At 56.8% G+C, this 19,359-nt stretch overlaps 1 protein-coding gene across 2 annotated transcripts; it reads left to right on the forward strand.

Annotated features, from left to right (window-relative positions):
* The first annotated feature begins 202 nt into the window (after positions 1 to 202).
* On the forward strand, positions 203 to 11,966 carry ZMYM3 (zinc finger MYM-type containing 3). 2 transcript variants are annotated; one of them, XM_044682963.1, is made up of 24 exons: positions 203 to 842; positions 1,544 to 1,587; positions 1,882 to 1,948; positions 2,781 to 3,072; positions 3,242 to 3,416; positions 3,597 to 3,821; positions 3,922 to 4,072; positions 4,206 to 4,321; positions 4,413 to 4,499; positions 4,655 to 4,805; positions 5,184 to 5,356; positions 5,438 to 5,603; positions 5,807 to 5,873; positions 6,006 to 6,196; positions 6,424 to 6,539; positions 6,630 to 6,804; positions 6,913 to 7,059; positions 7,569 to 7,672; positions 7,895 to 8,063; positions 8,465 to 8,616; positions 9,080 to 9,194; positions 9,982 to 10,236; positions 11,264 to 11,381; positions 11,491 to 11,966. In XM_044682963.1, the coding sequence occupies exons 1-24, from the start codon at positions 203 to 205 to the stop codon at positions 11,681 to 11,683; spliced, it is 4,089 nt and encodes a 1,362-aa protein (XP_044538898.1). In that variant the 3' UTR covers positions 11,684 to 11,966. The 2 variants fall into 2 exon arrangements, with proteins under 2 accessions (XP_044538898.1, XP_044538900.1); XM_044682965.1 differs by having other exon boundaries at positions 5,807 to 5,869; positions 6,035 to 6,196.
* Positions 11,967 to 19,359: the final 7,393 nt, after the last annotated feature.

A 19,359-nucleotide genomic window follows, 5' to 3' on the forward strand; every position in this document is an offset into this window, starting at 1 on the left:
CCCACAGGGGGCGCTACGCATCGGAGGAGTGGTCAGCCAGGCGAGACTTGTGGGAATGCATGTCGAGGAAGGGGGGTGTCCAGAGGAAACCCAAGTCGCAAATGGGGTGTGTCTCGGAGCCAATATAGGGAGGGGGCCCGGCTCAGACCATCCCTTTTGCCTCCTCTCCCACTTGTGACCCACAGCCAAAATCCAGGCATCCATGGACCCCAGCGATTTCTCTAGCCCATTTGACGCACTGACTCTGCCAGAGAAGCCCCTGGCAGGAGACCTTCCAGTGGACATGGAGTTTGGAGAGGATCTGCTGGGTTCCCAGACTGCCCCAAGCCAGGGCTGGACTCCTCCCGGCCCACCCCCAACCACTGAGGCCCTAGACTTGCTGGATAATCCTGCTGGCCTGGAAAAAGACCCCAGCGTTCTAGATGGAGCCACTGATCTCCTGGGACTTGGGGGGCTCCTCTACAAAGCACCCTCTCCCCAGGAGGTCGAACAGGGTCCTGAGGGATCACTGGGGTGGGCCACAGGGGACCAGCCTCTAGAATCTGCCCCCAGAGGACAGGCATCTGAAGTAACAACGCCTGATCCTGGAACTGGGGCAAGCCCTGCCTTGACTGAGGGGCTCCTAGAGCCCTTGGCCCCAGATTCACTGATCAACCTGGAAGAGGAGGCTCCCTCTACAACTGCTAGAAGAAAGGGCCCCCCTGGGCAGGAGGAAGAGCTTCTGCAGGGGCAGCCCCCAAGCCCAAATGCCCCTCCAAGCCCCTCTGTGGGAGAGGCCCAGGGAGATGGATTCAATGGCTCCAAGACCCAGCCCAGCCCCCCAGCACACCCTTCCCTGCCAGGTAGGTTACTCTAGTTTGGATGGCAGCTACAGGCTTCTTGGGGAGGGTGGGAGGAGGTCGTCTTTGCTTTAGAGTCTCTTCCTGTGCCCTAGTTGGCTTCCTTTGTGGCCTTGGGAAAGGACTTAAGTGTCCTGGGCCTGTGGTTCTGGAGGGGAATGGGCTTTGTGAGTAAGTCCATAGTGGGCTAGAGCCCCTGTTCTCACACAGTAGGATCACGGCCTTGAGTGAAGGCTTTGTCAGGGAGGAGGAAAAGGAAAGGCATTCTGGTCTACCCTGCTGGGACAAGGGCATGGAGGAGGGAATGGGGGCCCACTTAGATACAAGGCCTGAGGGCTTCTAGCCAGCCGTGTCCCAACATTTGTATGTTCCCTTCCCCCACGTCCTTGGGTAGCTGCATTCCTTCTGGTTGGGGAAATCTTTAGTTTTGCAGAAAAAGGGGTGTGAATCGTGTTTCTGCAATCCTCAAGTCTCTGTGTAGATGATAGGATCAGTTCCCAGAGACTGGGGGCAGAAAGACAGTGGTAGTAAGGCCTTCTGGGGTCAGTAGTCCAGGAATAGAGGTACAGGGAACCCTGAACAGGGCCCCCATGTGGCCACAGACCCTGGAGTTTTCCCTTTCAGTTTTGAGGAAGTGGCCCAGGAATGGGGGGGGGGGGGGTTGGGGCAAGACCAGGCTCAGGCTGCCTTCTCTTCCTTTGCAGGGGATGGCCAAACTGAGAAGAGCAGTGAGCAGCCTCCAGAGAAGGTGAGCTGGGGAAGGCACCCGAAGAAGCCTGGTTCCCCCTGTAGCCCTAGGAGGGAGAGACCCTTTCCTTATTGAGCAGCTACTCTGGAGAAGGTGCTTACAGAGTGCTCACCCTTACTGCTGCAGCCTCCTTAGGAGCCAGCTCACTGTCTTGGCCTTCCCCTTTGGGCCAGGCTGAGGGTCGTTCCCTCCCCACCTCCCCCACCCACCCAAAGGCCTGGGCTCCTGAGGCTAGCTGAACGGCCCACCCTCGGTGTCAGCTTTCTTCTTCTCTCCTGTGTCTCCCAGGAACAGAAGAGAAGCGAGCGGGCTCGGAGGGTAGAGGCCCCCAAACCGGAGACCGTGGACTCCTCAGAGAGCAGTGAGTTCGTTCCAGGAAGATTTCGACTTTTGGGGGTAGTAAGAGCAGGCTCTGAGCAAGTGGGCAGCTAAATTTGGGCTGATGGCTTCTAGGTTCTCCAGGCTCCTGCCACATGTAGCTTAGGATGCCTTTGTTCCTATCCTAGCTTGGCATGGGGACCAAGGCTGGTAGTGGGGGAGCTGGGCCAAGGGCACTCATCATGGGCAGCCATCCATCTTAGCTGGGCCATGCCCAGCCCTGAGCAAATCAGCATGGGGGTGGTGGGCTTAGAATCAGGAGCTCGGAGGCCAGTCCCTGCCACTGGAGCCAGTCCCCCATGGGGAGGGGGAGGGGAATCACTCTCTAACACTGTACCACCTGCTGTGTGCCAGGCACTGGCCTGAGAGCTTTTTACAAAGATGATCTCATTGGATCCCTCACAACAGCCCTGGGAGGTAGGGGCCATTATGATTCCCCTTTTACAGTTAAGGAAACAGAGGCAGTCAGAAGTTCAATGATTTTGCCTGTAAGTTGCTGAGGCAGGATTGGCCCTCCATCCTGCCCTCAGGCCCCCACTCTGCCCTGGCACCAACTGGCTGCCTTCGGGCAGGACACTTAACCTTTCTGAGTTTTTCTTTCCTCATCTAGGTGAGGAAAGTCCTTTGAGCGCCTCTGTGTGAGCTATCTTCTTCTTTCTTAAACTCTACAAAAGACTTGGGGAAATTCAACTAGAGGGACAACAGAACTTTTTTTATAGGGGAGGGTATGAGGGTTTAGAAGGGCAGGCCTCCTGGACCCCAAGAGGGCCATTGGTGGCCATGAGCTACTGGCTCATCACTTCTTCTTTCAACAGTTCCGGTATCAGATGAGGACTCTGATGCCATGGTGGACGACCCCAACGATGAGGACTTTGTGCCCTTTCGGCCAAGGCGCTCTCCCCGAATGTCCCTGCGAAGCAACTTGGCCCCCCGAGCTGCCCGCTCAACAGGCACCAAAATGACCTGTGCCCATTGCCGGACCCCACTGCAGAAGGGGCAGACTGCCTACCAGCGCAAAGGGCTCCCCCAGCTCTTCTGCTCCTCCACTTGTCTTACCACATTCTCTAAGAAGCCTCTGGGCAAGAAAACCTGCACCTTCTGCAAGAAGTGTGTTTTGGGGGGAAGCTTACATCTGGGAGAACCTGGTTGGGCTGGGGGAGGAGCATGTGTTCTCATGGGCATTGTGGTGGTCGCTAGGAGACAGAGGAGGGGCTAGAGGGGAAGAAGGACACTTTCTGCCACCAGCTAGCTACGCCATGTCCTATTCCTCCTTCAGGGAGATCTGGAACACCAAGGACTCTGTCGTGGCCCAGACTGGGGCAGGTGGCTCCTTCCACGAGTTTTGTACATCAGTCTGCCTGTCCCTATATGAGGCCCAGCAGCGGCCAGTGCCCCCAGCAGTTGATTCATCAGATGCCACCCGCTGTAGTATTTGTCAGAAGTCTGGAGAGGTGAGGGGAAGAGCAGGAGGGTGGCTGCCCACCTGATGGTCTTCACCCACCTCAGCCGGGCTCCCTCAAAGGTCTAGCAGAGCTTGGGTGGTACTGGGCAGCCAGCCATTATTCATCATGGCGGCAGGGTTCTGAGGCCTACTGGGAGAGCCTGGCTCAGGCAGGGTCTTGGTGTGGCAGGTCCTCCATGAGGTCAGCAACGGCAGCGTGGTACACCGACTTTGCAGCGACTCATGTTTCACCAAGTTCCGTGCCAACAAGGGACTAAAGACCAACTGCTGTGACCAGTGTGGAGCCTACATCTACAGCAAGGGAGGGGGTGGGGCTCCTCCCCCTGAGCTTCTCTTCCATGAGGGCCAGCAAAAACGCTTCTGCAGTGCTGCCTGCCTGGGGGGCTACAAGAAGGTGGGACCAAGGAGAGGCCTGGGGTGGTGGTGGTGGGGGAAGGTGGGCTCCCAGCTGGACCAGGAGACAGACTTTGGCCTCCCCTTCCTTGTCACCCCAGAAAAATACCCGAGTGTACCCATGCGTCTGGTGCAAGACGCTGTGTAAGAACTTCGAGATGCTATCCCACGTGGACCGGAATGGCAAGACTGGGCTTTTCTGTTCTTTGTGCTGTACCACCTCCCACAAAGTGAAGCAGGCCGGCCTGGCTGGTAAGAGGCACCCTGGAGCCTGGACCAAGGTGGCCTCTTGGGCCTTTCTCCCTCCCTCTTTCCCTCTCCCCCCTCCCTGTTCCCCTGCTTTGACTCACCCGTCTCTCTCCCTTTTCTGGGTTTGTTGGGGCAGGCCCTCCCCGCCCCTGCAGCTTCTGCCGTCGTAGTCTGTCTGACCCCTGTTACTACAACAAGACCGATCGCACAGTCTACCAGTTCTGCAGCCCCAGTTGCTGGACCAAGTTCCAGGTACCCAGACTAGGGATCTGGTGACAGGCTGGAGCAGGGTGCCATGGGTGGGAGCAAAGAGTGCCACTGACCAGCTGCTTTGTCTTGACAGCGTACAAACCCTGAGGGGGGTATCCATCTGAGCTGCCACTATTGTCACAGCCTGTTCAGTGGCAAGCCTGAAATCCTGGATTGGCAGGTGAGGCCTACCAGCAGCCCCCTGGGATGGGACCTGGTGCCTGGCTGGCTAGTTTTCTCTCCCCAGAACTGGTTGTACCAGCTCTGTCCTGACCGCGTGGTCATTTTTTCCCATCTACTTCCCCCTGGGGGGGGACCCTCTGTACCCCACTCCAGGACCAAGTGTTCCAGTTTTGTTGCCGTGATTGCTGTGAGGACTTCAAGAGGCTTCGAGGTGTGGTATCCCAGTGTGAGCACTGTCGGCAGGAGAAGCTGCTTCATGAGAAACTTCGCTTCAGTGGGGTGGAGAAGAGCTTCTGTAGTGAAGGTTGGGCCTGACTTCCTGCTCTTCCCGCCCCACCCCCCCCCAATCCCCCAAGCAGCCTGGGGATTGTACTTGCTTCCTGGTCGGTCCTGGCTTCAACTGGCAGGCTTCCAGCAGAATACAGGCTGCCTGAGGACAGGCCTGCTGTACCTCTGTCCTCTCTTAGCAAATGCTGGTTGGCTCTGACAACGAGGGGCATCAGGCCAGGACCCTCTTTTGATGCCTGCAGATGTTGGAGGTGCCAGGTCTCACCTGTACCCCATTGTCAGGGTGGGGGCTAGTGCTGAGGCTTCCTCAGCTTGGGAGGTGGGCAATGCCAGCTGGCCTATCTCCTCGTTCCAAATTACCCCAAAAGCCTAAAGGTACCCCCCTCCCCTGCAGGCTGTGTGCTGCTCTACAAGCAGGATTTCACCAAGAAGCTGGGCCTATGCTGTATCACTTGCACCTACTGCTCCCAGACCTGCCAGCGGGCGGTTACTGAGCAGCTGGACGGCAGTACCTGGGACTTCTGTAGCGAGGACTGTAAGAGCAAGTACCTGCTATGGTACCGCAAGGTGCGTAGGGGCCTGGGGAGGGACAGAGGGACAGGGCACTTTGGTGAGGAGTTGCAGCTCAACACCCACTGGTGCCCTCAGGCTGCCCGCTGCCATGCTTGTAAGCGCCAAGGGAAGCTTCTGGAGACGATTCATTGGCGGGGGCACATCCGCCACTTCTGCAACCAGCAGTGTCTACTTCGCTTCTATAGCCAACAGAACCAGCCCAACCTGGACACCCAGAGCGGGCCCGAGAGCCTCCTGCACAGTGAGTGTCCTGCTTCCTGGGCAGCCATATTGTTGCCTGAAGCCTCACACTTCTCCACAGCCAAGGGGGAGAGGGTCAGACCCATTGCCCTTTGGAGGCCCCTCTGCCTCAGCTCTCCAACCCTGTGGCACCATGATGGGAATTGCCACTCGTGTTCCTTGAGACATTGGCAGAGAGAGATCCAGCCCCTTTCTTCTCTGCAGGTCAGTCTCCAGAGCCCAAACCCTCCACAGCCGCCCAGCCCAAAGTCACCAGCAGCAGCAGCAACAGCAGCAGCAGCAGCAGTACCACCACCACCACCACAACCACCACCACCACTACCACCACCACCACCACCGCGACAGTAAGAACCAGGGCAGGACGGATCAGAATGGGCTTGTGGAGGAGGCCCAGACCCTCCACAAGCCCTACATCCTGTGGCACATCTCTCTTCCCAAAGGGTACTACCAAAAGCCGCTCAGTCCCAACTGACCCTACCCCTCCACCTGCACCTTCGATGCCTCGGAAGAACAAAGCCGCCATGTGTAAGCCCCTGATGCAGAATCGGGGCGTGTCCTGCAAGGTTGACATGAGGTCCAAAGGGTGTCAGACAGGTGAGAGGCAGAGAAGGATAGGCCTGCGCTGCATTTCGGGCCTGCTGGCTTGAGAGGGGTAGAAGCTTGGAATTCAATCTGCCGGGGCTTCTGGGAACCAACTTCTCGGGGATTCTCAGGCTTTTGCTTTTCTGGGGTGGGCAGAGCTAGCAGGGAGCACAGTAAGCTGATCGCAGGGAGAGGATGGCCAAGTGCTACAGGAGGGCCCTTGCGTACTGTCTCCTCAGAGCAAGACTGGAAACCACAGGTGATCGTGCTGCCCGTCCCAGTGCCCATCTTTGTCCCAGTGCCTATGCATCTGTACAGCCAGAAAGTCCCGGTGCCTTTGTCACTGCCTATCCCAGTAAGTTACAGGGCCTGAGTCCTAGCATCACAGCCAGAAATTCTCTCTCCCTCTAAGTGTCCCCTGCCTCATGTTTCATGATGCCCGCAGGTACCTGTGCCCATGTTTCTGCCCACAACTCTGGAGAGCACAGACAAGATTGTGGAGACTATTGAGGAGCTAAAGGTGAAAATTCCATCCAACCCGTTAGAGGCTGACATCCTGGCCATGGCAGAAATGATAGCAGAAGCTGAGGAGTTGGACAAGGCCTCATCCGACCTCTGTGGTACTCCAGGGAAAGGCTTCTGGGAAGGGCAGAGGGGTTGTGGTATAGACCACATCAGTGTCATGGGTTACAGCCAGTAACCAAGCATGTATCCTTCCCTGCCCCTAGACCTGGTGAGTAACCAAAGCACAGAAGGTCTGCTGGAAGACTGTGACCTGTTTGGGCCAGCAAGGGATGATGTTCTCGCCATGGCAGTGAAGATGGCCAATGTTCTGGATGAACCAGGGCAGGATCTGGAAGCTGACTTCCCCAAGAGTGAGTGTTCCCTTGGGACCCCCAGATGATATCTCCCCAGAGAACTGGGAAGAATGTCACCTCTAGGAGGCCGCCACCAAGCCTAGGGATGGGAATTGGCACTACTGTATACATTGTAAGGGCCACCATTTTGGCCTTGTAGGCCTTCTCTTAGAGCCTCGATACGATCTAGTTCCAAAGTATCACTGAATGCCAAAGGCTTCTAGTAAAGCCCAGATCACACAGCCAAGGAAACTTGGCCAAGAAAGGATTGCCAAGGGATGCAGAGGTGTGGGCCAGGGTGAAGGAGTGCTGTGGTCTAATGGGATCAACATTCAATATGTAAGAGAGGACTCAGAGTTTTGAATCCAGGTTCCATCTAGTGCACCTCTCTGTGCCACCCTAGTAAAATGAAGAGGTTGAACTAGCTGACCTCTCCAGGCCCTCCCGCTTCTTAGTCTCTAATGATCTGCAGTGAGGACCTTAAAAAGGACCCACTAACCACCTCCTCCCTTCCGGCCCTCCGCCAGATCCCTTGGACATCAACCCCAGTGTGGATTTCCTCTTTGACTGTGGCCTGGTGGGGCCAGACGATGTGTCCACTGACCAGGACCTGCCTCGAGCCATCCGGAAGGTGAGGTGGGCCCCGGTCTACTGCTCTCCAAGACTAAGGAGCCATTTGCTGACTGCTGACTGCTATGTAGCTCCCTCGGTGTCTTGCCTGACACTATCCTAAGGAGCATTATCACCCCCTCCTACTCAGGCCTAAGGGGAGGATGCTTTCCTGCCTGGCTGCTCTGGGTCCCCTGGCCCTACCTTTTGTCCGCAGCCCTGGGTCTCTTCCTTTTCCATTCAGGGGCAGAAGCGACTAGTGCTTTCAGAAAGCTGTTCCCGGGATTCCATGAGCAGCCAGCCCAGCTGTACAGCCCTAAACTACTCTTACGGTGTCAATGCTTGGAAATGCTGGGTGCAATCAAAGTATGCAGGTGGGGAATCCAGCAAGAGTGAGGAGCTGCGCTTTGGTCGTGAGTATCCAGGAGTGGACGGGGAAGCCCGGCAAGGGCCACGGGCTGGATTTTGACTGAGGATGTCTTTGTTCCAAGGGGCTTCAGTGGCGAAGACGCTCAGCTTCAGGGCCCCAGAGCCGGAGGCTCTCATTCTAGAACTGTGGGAAAGGAAGTGGGGTCCCCGCGTCATTGTTAGTCTTGGTTTTGTGGATTTGTCCATCCCTTTGTTTGCCTCCTCTTCCCTACTCTCCAGTCTCTTCTTTCTTTGGCCCCGGGTGGTGGAATCTCTTTCTGGAGAGCCTGTCCTGGGCCCCGGCTTGCAGGTGACTGTGGACTCCTGCTTCCTTTAGGACATCCATCCCCCTTTGCCCTGCCCCCAAAGATCTGTGCCTCCCTGTACTCACTGTCCCTTCCTACAGCCAAGCCAATGCGGATCAAAGAGGACATCTTGGCCTGTACAGCTGCCGAGCTCAACTATGGCTTGGCCCAGTTTGTGAGAGAGATAACACGTCCCAATGGCGAGAGATATGAGCCTGACAGTATCTACTACCTGTGTCTTGGCATCCAACAGGTAACCTCTGTACCTCTCCTGCCTGGGCCCCAAAACATCCTGGGCAAAAGGGACCTCCAGCTCTAGTGCCCTGACAGTAACTCTCATCCTTAACCCCCAAGCACTCCAGGGCAGGCGAATTCCCATCAATCCTCTTGGACTAGGGCAGAGTGTAGGGTCTGAAGGCCCAGGCAGAGTCGGGGTTTAGGGATAGGTGGGGGCTGCTTGATCTCTGGGTGGGCTGATTTGGGTTGGATTTTTTTTTCCATCCAAAGACTAGAGTCAAGGAGATGGGAGACTTTTCTTTGTTAAAGAGCCATCACTTTGTGGCCCCAATTCCCAATGTTGCCTTGGAGGAGGCGCCAGGGCTGTCTGAGCAGAGTAGCTCTGGTCTACCTGGTCGCCCAGCAGGAGTCCTGGGGTGGTAGGGGTGACGGGGCAGAAGGGAAGCCCAGGCTTTACTACTGCTCTTTTCTCCTTTCAGTACCTACTAGAAAACAACCGAATGGTAAACATTTTCACGGACCTTTACTACCTGACCTTTGTTCAAGAACTCAACAAGTCTCTGAGCAGCTGGCAACCCACCATCCTCCCAAACAGTAAGGAACGGACAGAGGCTTCCCGCTTCACCTCCCACCCCCCATTCCTTCCAGCCGTCCCCTTTGACCTGGGCTCTCCTCTAAGCAGGACCAAGCGGGAATTGGGAATTTCAGGGGCTGATGCAAGGCCCCTGCAACTTCAAGGAGTCATGGGGCCTTAGCCTGTGATTGAGCTCCTGAGGAAGCTTGATGTCCAGGTGGCTAAAGAGCTGCCCCGAGGGGAGAGCCAGGCCCAGAGACAGGAAGTCTTGGGTTCAAATGTGGCCTTGGACACTTGCTAGCTTAGTGACCCTGGGCAAGTCGCTTAACCCCCATTACCTAGCCCTCACCGCTCTTCTGCCTTGGAGCCAATGCACAGTATTGATGCTAAGATGGAAGGGGAGGGTTTAAAAAACAAAAATCTACCCCGAGGGGAGTAGGAACTGAATCTGCCAAACTCAGGATCTTCCCGAGGTCCAGAGCCCCCAGCATTTAGCACGGGTTTGACAGGCACACAGTGGGCACTCACTAAGCATCTGGAGATGATGGTGCTGGGCAAGGCTCCTTCCATCCTGCCTCAGGCCTGAAGGAAGAAGGCAGCTCCCCACATGGAGAAGGAAGGGCTTCTCTCTGTGCGTTCATTAGTGGGGGAGGTCCCTGTTCTTGCTTTCCCTTTCCCTGTAGCTAATATCACAGTACCCTGGTCAAATTGAGGAAAAACCTAAATGAAAGCCACACTCTGTACCCTTGTGTGGCCAGCCTTCACGCAGCTCCACCCTGACCCTCTGCCCCTTCTTCTCTGCCCCAGACACCGTGTTCTCCCGCGTAGAGGAGGAGCACCTCTGGGAATGCAAGCAGCTAGGCGTGTATTCTCCCTTCGTCCTGCTCAACACCCTCATGTTCTTCAATACCAAGTTCTTCGGCCTGCAGACGGCGGAGGAGCACATGCAGCTGTCCTTCGCCAATGTGGTGCGCCAGTCACGCAAGTGTACCACCGCTCGCGGCACCACCAAGGTGGTGACCATCCGCTACTACGCACCTGCTCGCCAGCGAAAGAGTCGAGGTAGGCTCAAGGTCCACCCCCTTCCCCCCTTCTCCCAGGCCACCCAGCTCCTAGTTCTCCCTGTGGTCCCCAGGTAGGCGCGATCGAATGGTCAGTCCTCCTCGATGAAGCTCTCCCTCCCTGCCTCCCAGTCCGGTGGCATTCCTGGTCCAGGGAGGTGAGAGCAGAGGACAAAGGTTTTCCTCAGTTTCCTGTTGACCCTTGGTTCTCACATTTCCTGTTACCTGAATGAATTCTGTGTCTTCCAAATGATGGCTGGGGTGGTTGCCATGGACTTTCTTGCTGAAGGAGGCTGCTGTTTCAGATGTGTCTGCTTGGCACACGTATATGTGTGGGTGAGCAGGAAGGCCCTGGTGTTCACAGTGGCGTTGTTACTTTGGCCACCTCGTCTCCCTCTTCAGAAAGTCATGTCAGGACAGCAGGGAATGCTCTAGCAGGGGCCCTGGCTGGCTCGATTTCCCCCTAAGTCTCCTGTTGCCCCGAAGCCGAGGCCCATGGGAATTCCAGGTCTCCTCCTCCCCATGCCATCAGTAAAGGCAAGGGTTCTTCGCTCTCTTTGGCTCTGGGGAAACTTCTGCATCCCTTCGTAGAACAACCTTGCAAAAGGCCTAATCTAAAGTACAGACAATTGCAGGGGAGCCCAATTCTTTTAAATAAACATACTTCTCCAAATACCCAGAAAGACCAATCTCTCCATGGGTGCCTGTTCTCTCTGCTTCCTTTGGGACCCCCAAATGGAGGATGCCAAAGGAGCCCCAGCATCCTAGGATATGGGAGCTGGATAGGACTGGAGAGCCCATTGAAGCCAGGGGCTTTGGGCCTTGTTTGGGTTGTGGCCCCCTTGGGCTGTCTGGGGAAGCCTGTGGGGAGCCCCCCCCCAAATAATGCTCAGAAATGCATGAAGGTCCAACAAGATTACAAAGGAAACTAATTCTATTGCAATACAGTTATCAGAATTTTTTTTTTAAAGTTCTAAGGCCCCAGGTGGAGAACCCCTCCCCTAAGCTGCCTTGCACCTCCTCTCCAGACACCAGTTCGGGGAAGCGGAAGAGGGAGGATGAACTTCCTGTCCTGGAACAGCGTGAGAACCGTATGAACCCTCTGCGCTGTCCTGTCAAGTTCTATGAGTTCTATCTCTCCAAATGGTGAGTGAGGAGGCTGAGGCAGATGGGGATGAGCCGGTGGGGCTAGGCCTGGGGCCACTGGAGTGTTCTTGGAGGCTCACTCCGCTCACCAGCTTGTTCTTCTCCGCAGCCCCGAGAGCCTGCGCACTCGGAATGATGTGTTTTACCTGCAGCCAGAGCGGTCTTGTATTGCCGAATCTCCGCTTTGGTATTCTGTGATCCCCATGGACCGGGGCATGCTGGAGAGCATGCTGAACCGCATCTTGGCTGTGCGCGAAATCTATGAAGACCCAGGCCGTCCTGGCGAGGAGGACCTGGACTGAGCAGGCCATGCGGCCACACTCTCCACACCAATGTCTGTCCTGTGGCCCACCCCTGCCCGTGAGAGGGGCCGGCCCAGGCACCAATGCTGCTCATTCTGAAGGGCCCTGCCCATCCCTCCCCACTCCTTCTCCCAAGGCCTGAGGCCCTGGCACCCCCTGGCTTTCTACCTTCTTCCATACCACTTGTTAATGCTGAAAACCTTGTTCCTTTGCTCAGGGGCTCTTCTCCCAGTGCTAGGTCCCACTAGGGTCGGGGAGCTCTCCTCTGTGCCTCAGAGCAATACTTCCCCCTTGGGCCAGATTGGGGAAGGGGGGAGTGGGAGGGAAGAAGGGGGAAGGCTTGGTGACAGGCTTGGTAGCCCTCACCTTGCCGGTCTGAAAGGCATTGGGTCACCAGACCTGGGCAAGGTAAGGCGGTGCCCTTAGTGGGTTACCAGGTTTGGGAAAGAGCCCTGGTGCCTTGCCTTTCCCTCTCCTAAAGGTGCCACTTTGGGGCCTTCACTCTGAAAGATAGCTAGCAGGGGGCTGAGAGGACCATTTCCCTGAAGCACAGGATCAAGGGGATACCCTTTCTCCAGGGTTAGCCACTACTTCCTGTGCCAGGCCTCTCCTCACTGCTGGAGTCCTATCAGCACTTCCTCCCTCCTGGGCACCAGGCCTAGTGCTATGAGTTTAGTGATTTTCCTAGTGCTTCTCCAAACCCCTGTGCCACATGCAGAGAATGAATGACTCCTGGGTGCGTGCTCACTCTCGGAGTGTCGACTTCTGCTCTCCGTCTCTGTGTGTCTCTCTGACTCGGCCAGCCACGGCCTCGATGCCGTGCATACCCCATTTTTCCCGGCCTCCTGCCTGCTCCCCCTCGAGCTCGGTGGGCAGAGTTCCCCCAGCAATAACCATGCCTGTTCTCGGCATGGGATTTCATTTCCCACTCCTGTCCTGCCCCCGGTGAAGAACCAGGCTGAGCCTGTGGGGGCCCTCTTGACAGTTCAGGTGGCATCTGCTAAAACAACCCTAGTGGGGAAGCTGAGTCGGGAGGCCCCTCCTCCCCTGATGCCTTGTTTCTCTTTTCCCTTCATTGCCTTGTTGTTCCAGGTTAGCTGAATAGGGTCAGGCAAAGGGGTGCCCAGCTTCCCCCAATGGCTTTGCTGTTCCCTGGCCCCACTTCTGTGGTTTTCTAACTGTTATCGGTTTAGCCGCTGTTTAAATTGTATATATTGTTGTGAGGTGCCTCACCTGTCCCCACAGTGATGCTGACGCCCTCCCTCGTGTTGTAGTGAGAGAAGCCGTTGTCACAACTAACCTTCTGTCCCTGGAACTGTTTGTTTCAAATAAAGATTCCAAAATACTGCTGCTTCCCCTCTTTGGGGGGAGGGACGGGTCAGAACTCGAGGACTTCTGGGGCCCCTGGCGGGGGTGAGGGCAGGAGCAGCGCGCAGGGTCCTGAGGCAGGCTCTTGCTCCTTCCCCCCCAAAGCTTGGAAAGCAGGGCCATAGCTGCCTTGTCCGCTTGGCCCAGGGTCTAGCCAGCAGAAGGGAGACGCAGCTAGCTGCTGATGGCCCAGGCCTTTGGGTGGGGGCCCCCTGCCCCCTTCCCAGGCTGCTGCACTGAGTCACAGGCTTAGTAACTCTTGTTGGCTTGCTAAGCTGCCTTTTTATCTCCAGTTGAGGCGGAAAGGCTCGGCCTTAGTCTAGCCTCTGTTTCAGGCTTCCACAGGCGAGCAGGGGTGGGAGCTGACACAAGCTTGACTCTGAAGGTGAGAAGCCTATGGGTGGGGTACAGAAGCGACCGGCCTCCCGCCACCAAAACCCAGCTCCCCCTCCTGTCGCCCACCTTTGGGACCCAGAGCTCTCCCTCTAGTGCAGGCTCCCTTTCCTCCAGCTGTACCAGGAAACAGCTTCCCCCTCCTCTAACTCCAAGCCAGCCCACTCCATCAAACACCTTCCAGGACACAGAGTGGGTGCCATTTTCTGCTCCCGCTGTCCCCTCCCCCCCACCCCGGTCCCTTTGTCTTCTGGATCCTTCCAAAGGGACTTGGGACCAGCTCCCCTTCCTTCCCGGGGCTATTTCTGGGCCGGGGTGAGGGGGCAAAGACCGGCCTCGTCTTAGAGGAGGGGACCAGGCTCAGGTTAAGTGATTTGGGCCAGTCAAGTGAAGGAGAGAGCCAGGAGGTCTAGCGGAACTCCAGTGCAAGGAGAGCCAAATGTTGATGAGCTCTATTAAATGTTAGACAAAAGGAAAGCCAGGCCGGGGAGGTTCTGTACCAGGCCCCTTGGTGCCAGTGTACAGACTCCCATTATCTTCCTCATCTTTGCCTCACAGTTGGAAGGGCCTCCAGTCCACCCGGTACCTGACTGGGAAGCCCATGTATCTAGGCAGGCCCAGTCAGGAGCCATGCAGCTTCATCTTCCTCCAAAGAAAGACCTCCCAGAGTGGGTGGCCTGTAGGTCTAACTGCTGGCAACAGAGTCTCAGGACTGGCCCTGGAGCCGGAGGACCCGAGCTCCGATGCAGCCTTCTTGCACAATGCCTAGTTGTATGACCCTGGGCAGGTCACTCCACCTCGGATTGCTTGGCCAAAGGCTCCTCTGGAGAAGGAAATGGCAAACCACTCCAGTATCCCCACCAAGAAAAGCCCTGGGAGAGTGATGGTCCACGGGGTCACTACCGGGCACCCCAAACTACCTGCTAGTGAGCTGATCCTGTTACTTTTGCACTATGGAAGACAATGGAAAGGCCCTCTCCTGAAGTGGCACAGGGCTCTCCTTTTGGTCTATTCGCCAATGTCTAGCCTATGGGCCCTTTGGGTTTCCTTCAGAAGTTCTCTCTCTCCCTCTCCGTCTCCGTCTCCCTCTCTTCCTCTCCTCCTTTCCTTCTCTCTCTCTCTGTCTCTCCCTCCCTCCCTCCCTCCCTCCTCCCCTTCCTTCTCCCCACACCAGAGAAGGCATCACTTGCCCCACCCCCAATCTATGTATGTTGCTTTGGGAGTCTTGAAGGCTCTGGACCAGCCCAGCCGTGCTCTCCAGCATGCTCGAAGGACTTGCAGAGGCCAGTAACCAGGGGGGCCTCTTGTCTGGAGGAGCAGCCTGGCCATGCTCAGAAAGGCTCCACGCCAAGTGATGACCAGGCAGCTTTCTCAATTTCAGGCTGCAACTCCCTTTTCCACATGAGAAACCGGGGGCCTCCTGAGGATCAATGACTCCTCCAAGGCCACACAGGTAGCAAAGGGCAAATTTGAAGCAAAGATCAGGATTTGAATCCAGCTCCTCTGACTCTAAGTACAACTGTTTTCTACAACCACCAGATTTCTGTCTGTGGAAAAGGATCCCATCAGGGAGGATTCTTCTTCTATGGCCCCTTTAGGCCCAGGCTATCTGGGTGGAGGACTCTTAGAAACGGTGGAGTTGAATGGAATTGCCCCAAGCCATTAAGGAGGAAGAGCTTCCTCAGTGGGATCGGAGGCCTCTCTAGGAGGGGAGGCCTTGGGGGAAAAGCCCCAAATGATTGGGCTTAGCTCCGAGGGTCTTCCTAGGTGTTTCTGGTAGAGCCTGAGGGGGCGGCCTCCCTCCCAGCTTGGCTATGGCTTGTTGTCATTCAGTCCAGACCCCCGGACCGGCTTTCCTCAGCGAAGATGCTCCTCATTTTTACAAACATGAGGAAACTGAGGCACTGGGGTGACATGACCTGCCCAGGGCCACCCAGCTAGTAAGTGTCTGAGGCCATATTTGAACTCTGGGAAGATGAGTCTTCCTGACTCCAGGCCCCAGGGTTCTCTGGCTAGCTAAGCCTCAGCACCATCCGGCTCCTACTGGGGAAGGCCCTCAGCGTTAGGCATGGCTAGCGGTCAGTGACCACCAGCAAGGCGTCCCTTTCATTTCCCCCCAGAACTCTCCAGGCAATTGAACCCAACTGCCCTGACCAGAGTCCTCTGCTAGTGTGCCCAGATGGCTCCCTGGACAGCTAGAGTTGGGCGCCCCAGCCTGAACCTGTGTTCTTTCCTGCAAAGCCCTTCTGTCTCCCCCCCAGGCTCATGACTTACACGCCGTCCTCCCTTTCTTTTGGCCTCTTGCCTGTCGCCCTCGCCTCAGCCAATCTAGTCGAGGCCTATCGATTCTGCCTCTGTGGCGTCTCTTGAACTCGTCTCCACTCTGTGCAAGCCTGCCTGATCGCCTCACCCCTGGACTACTGGAATAACCTGCCGCCACACAGCTGTCCAAGTGGTTTTCCTAAAGCTTAGACCTGACTGTGTCAGTCCCCTACTCAGTAGGCCTCGGCGCCTCTCCCTCCCCTCCAGGAGCAAGAACGAAATGCTGTTTGGCCTTCGAAGTCCTTCGGAGCCTGCCCCTCCTCCCTTCACAGCCTTCTTATACCGCGGTGCCCCCTGCCACGCGTGTGACACCAGGTGGCCGGCCAGCCCCCCGCTGTTCCAGTCGCTCTCGGGCCTTCCGCGCCTCCGCCCAATGACTTCCCTGCCCTTCTCGCCTCCCAGGCACCTGCTGTCTAAGGCTCTGGCCCGGAGTGGCTGGGCTGGCGTCTCCTGGGCCAGTCTGACCGTGAGCCCCTCCAGAGCAGGGGCCGTCTTTGGGCCTCACTCACAGCTCCAAAACTTGACACGGTGCCTGCCCGGCACACAGTAGGCGTTTCAGAAATGTTTCTCGACTCGCTGACCAGGGCCAGAAAGATGGCAGGTGGCAGGCAGCCCCCTTCCTCCTCGGTGCTTCTGGTCTCCGAAGGAAGGCAGAGCTCAGGCCTCCCCCTCCTTCCCTGAGCCCACGAGAAGAATGGGAGGTCAAGGAGTCCAGGGTCCAGCCCCCTCTCAGATGGGAGCCCCGGCTCAGAGCTGAGGGAGGAGCCCACGGAGGGGCGGCAGCCTTGGCCGGGGCTTTGGGAGAATGTCTTTCCAGGAAGGCTGGAGAGGGCAGCATAGGACCAGAGAACAGTCAATAGCTCCTTTGAGCTGGACCGGGAGCCGTGCAAAGGGGAGCAACGACAGGGAGATCAGCTAGAAGGGAGCTGCCAGCCGGCTCAGGGAGAGGAGAGAGCCGATCCTCCAGGGCACTGGGGAGCCAGTGAAGGGTGGGGAAGACAGATGGGCCTGGCCAGCCCTGGTGCTTTATTGGAGCCTAAGAATTTCAGCCCTCCGGTGAGGGTGAGCAAATCTCTCCACTGGAGTCCGAACTGGGACTGTTCTTCACCCTTCCTGTGGGTGGGGGTGGAGGACAATGAGAGCGCTATGGGGGAACCAGCAGCATTCTGAGGCTGGGACTTGTTTCGAAGATAAAGAAGATATCTCAGAGCTTTCACGTGGACAACACCCTCACTTTATTTTTTTATTCTTATCTTGATTATTTTTTTAAACCCTTAACTTCTGTGTATTGGCTCCCAGGTGGAAGAGTGGTCAGGGTGGGCAACGGGGGTCAAGGGACTTGCCCAGGGTCACCTGGCTGGGAAGTGTCTGAGGCCGGATTTGAACCCCGGACCTCCCGTCTCTAGGCCTGGCTCTCCATCCCCTGAGCTACCCAGCTGCCCCCCTCCAACACCCTCATTTTAAAGAGGAGGAGGGAAGGGTCACGCTGGCTATTTAGTGCTCCGGAATTGGATTCCCCGGGACTCCTGGGCAGAGGCAGCGGTGGAGGCCCATCTGTGGCCCTTCTCCGTCCGTCCGTCCAGCACGGTGGCAGAGAAGAAAGTCCCTTCCCCAAGTTGGGTGGCCTCGCCCATTCCCCACGGTTACACGGCTAGGCTGGGTATGTATACCAGCCCCCCCCCCAGATTCCTCGGGCCTGTTCCCACTGCTGTACCAGTTCATGGTCAGATGGCACCAGATTCACATGCACACGCCATTGGAGAATGGGAAGTACTCCCAGTCCAGCGGCCTTTCTGACAGCCGGAAGAGAGGGAGGGAAATTTCCCGACTTCTGCTCTGGGAGCCCGGCGGTGGCAGCTCGAGACATAAAGGATCCTGAAGCTACTTCTTCTCGGTCGCGGGGGCTTCCATATGGCCTCCCCTCGGCAGAAGACGGCTTCCTGAGCTGCAGAGAAGCTCCCTGACCTTGAGGAGGCCTCAGGCTTTCGTGAAGGGGCAAAGAGTATTTGTTTGGGGAACGAAAGGGAGTCCCTCTGGAGGTCACTGAATGGTGAGGTTTCTGGGAGCAGGACCTCAAGAGGGCACAGAGGCAGGCCCAGAGAAGGGACTATCATTCCGTAGAGGAACCTCAGAGAACTGTCGCCAACCGAAGGAAGGAAGGAAGGAGACCCACAACTAGGTTAGTAGAGTCTGCCTTGTTTCTGGGAGACCTTCATTCATCCGTGAAGGAGTTTCCCACCCTACCCTATGTCTGGAGAAGCCCCTCCACCCCCACCCCACCATGGAGCCAGAAGCCCTTTTTGGACTCCTGGTTCAGCTGCAAGCTCCCTGGGTGACCTTGGCTAAGTCACCTCCTCTTTGGTATCCCTTCTACCTTAAGGGGGAGGCAAGTCTATGAGCAGCAAAGACATTCAGGGAGCCTTCCTTTGAGGAAGAGGAAGAGAATGCTAAATCTGTGCCATTTGACTTCACAAAATCCCTGGGTGGTAGGTGCTATTATTCTCCCCATTTTACAGATGAGGACCCTGAGACGAATACCCAGGTCACGTTGCTAGTAAGCTTCTGTGGTCAGATTTGAACTCAGGTCTTGACTTCAGTGCCACCTAACTGCCCGTGAGGAATGTCCTTTCCCTTTTTCCTCACATTTGGGATGCCAACGGATACAAATGAAGGTTCGAACTTTCTTCCAAACTTGATTTGGAAGACAATAGAAAGAGCTCGGCATTTGGAGGGAATGGCCCTGGGTTCAAGTTTTGGTGCTCTTTGGGGCAAGTGGCTCACTTTCTTGGGCCTCAGTTTCCTTGTCTGTAAGATGAAGCAGGGTGGAGTTGGGAGAGGACTGGACTAGCTGGGCCCAGAGGTCCCTTCCAACGTCAGAGCTGGGATCCAGGAACCCAGAGCCCAGCCTTCCGCTTGTCTCCTGACACTGGGAGGAGGGAAGTGTGAAGGGGAATGAGCTCAGGGGTGGGCGGTGTCTCCAGGAGTTGGGGAGAAAGGTCATTCTTCCCCACTGTGAGAACCGAAGAAAAGAAACCGCCAGACAGAGTCTGTCTGTCTCTGGCCAGGAGAGGCAGTCTGCCACAGTCGGGCACAGTACGTTGGGGAGGGACTGACTCAGTCAGAATTGCCCGTTCAGGGGTGCAGGGGGGGGTGCCGGGTGGGGGGGGCGCTGAGCCAAGGGAAGGCTAGAAAAGCTGGCTGCCTTGGGGACAGGGCCTGGGGCCACCTTTCCCAAGCTTGGCCAAGCTCTGGCTTAGCCGAGGCCTCCAGACCAGAGGGTTAGACTGGAAGCCTGACTGCCTGCAAAGACAGGCTTCGGGGGTTCTGCAGAAGCCGGGCGACCCCCTCTTCCCAGGCTCCTGGCCTCGCCGCTTTCCTGGTCAAGCGGGCGAAGGCGAGAGCAGCTCGGCTGGGGGAAGTAGGCAGAGGCTGCAGCAGAAAGAACTGGACAAAAGCACAAGGCCCAGCCACGTTTATTGTCAAATCCTGTTTCGTGTGTCACATCACAGGCCCAAGCCCAGGTCCCTAGAGTCAAAGGCACCACCCACCCCCTGGCCCGCCTGCCCCCTGCTGATCCGATGGAATCAGACCCT

Source organism: Gracilinanus agilis, chromosome X (assembly GCF_016433145.1).
Source record: "Gracilinanus agilis isolate LMUSP501 chromosome X, AgileGrace, whole genome shotgun sequence".
NCBI lineage: Eukaryota > Metazoa > Chordata > Mammalia > Didelphimorphia > Didelphidae > Gracilinanus > Gracilinanus agilis.

Coding starts and splice junctions, on each gene's coding strand:
- ZMYM3 (XM_044682963.1), top strand. CDS start 203: ATGGACCCCAGCGATTTCTCTAGCCCATTTGACGCACTGACTCTGCCA. Junction 5,874..6,005: donor ACCAGCAGCAGCAGCAACAG/CAGCAGCAGCAG, acceptor CAGACCCTCCAC/AAGCCCTACATCCTGTGGCA. Junction 9,195..9,981: donor ACCCACCATCCTCCCAAACA/GTAAGGAACGGA, acceptor TCTCTGCCCCAG/ACACCGTGTTCTCCCGCGTA.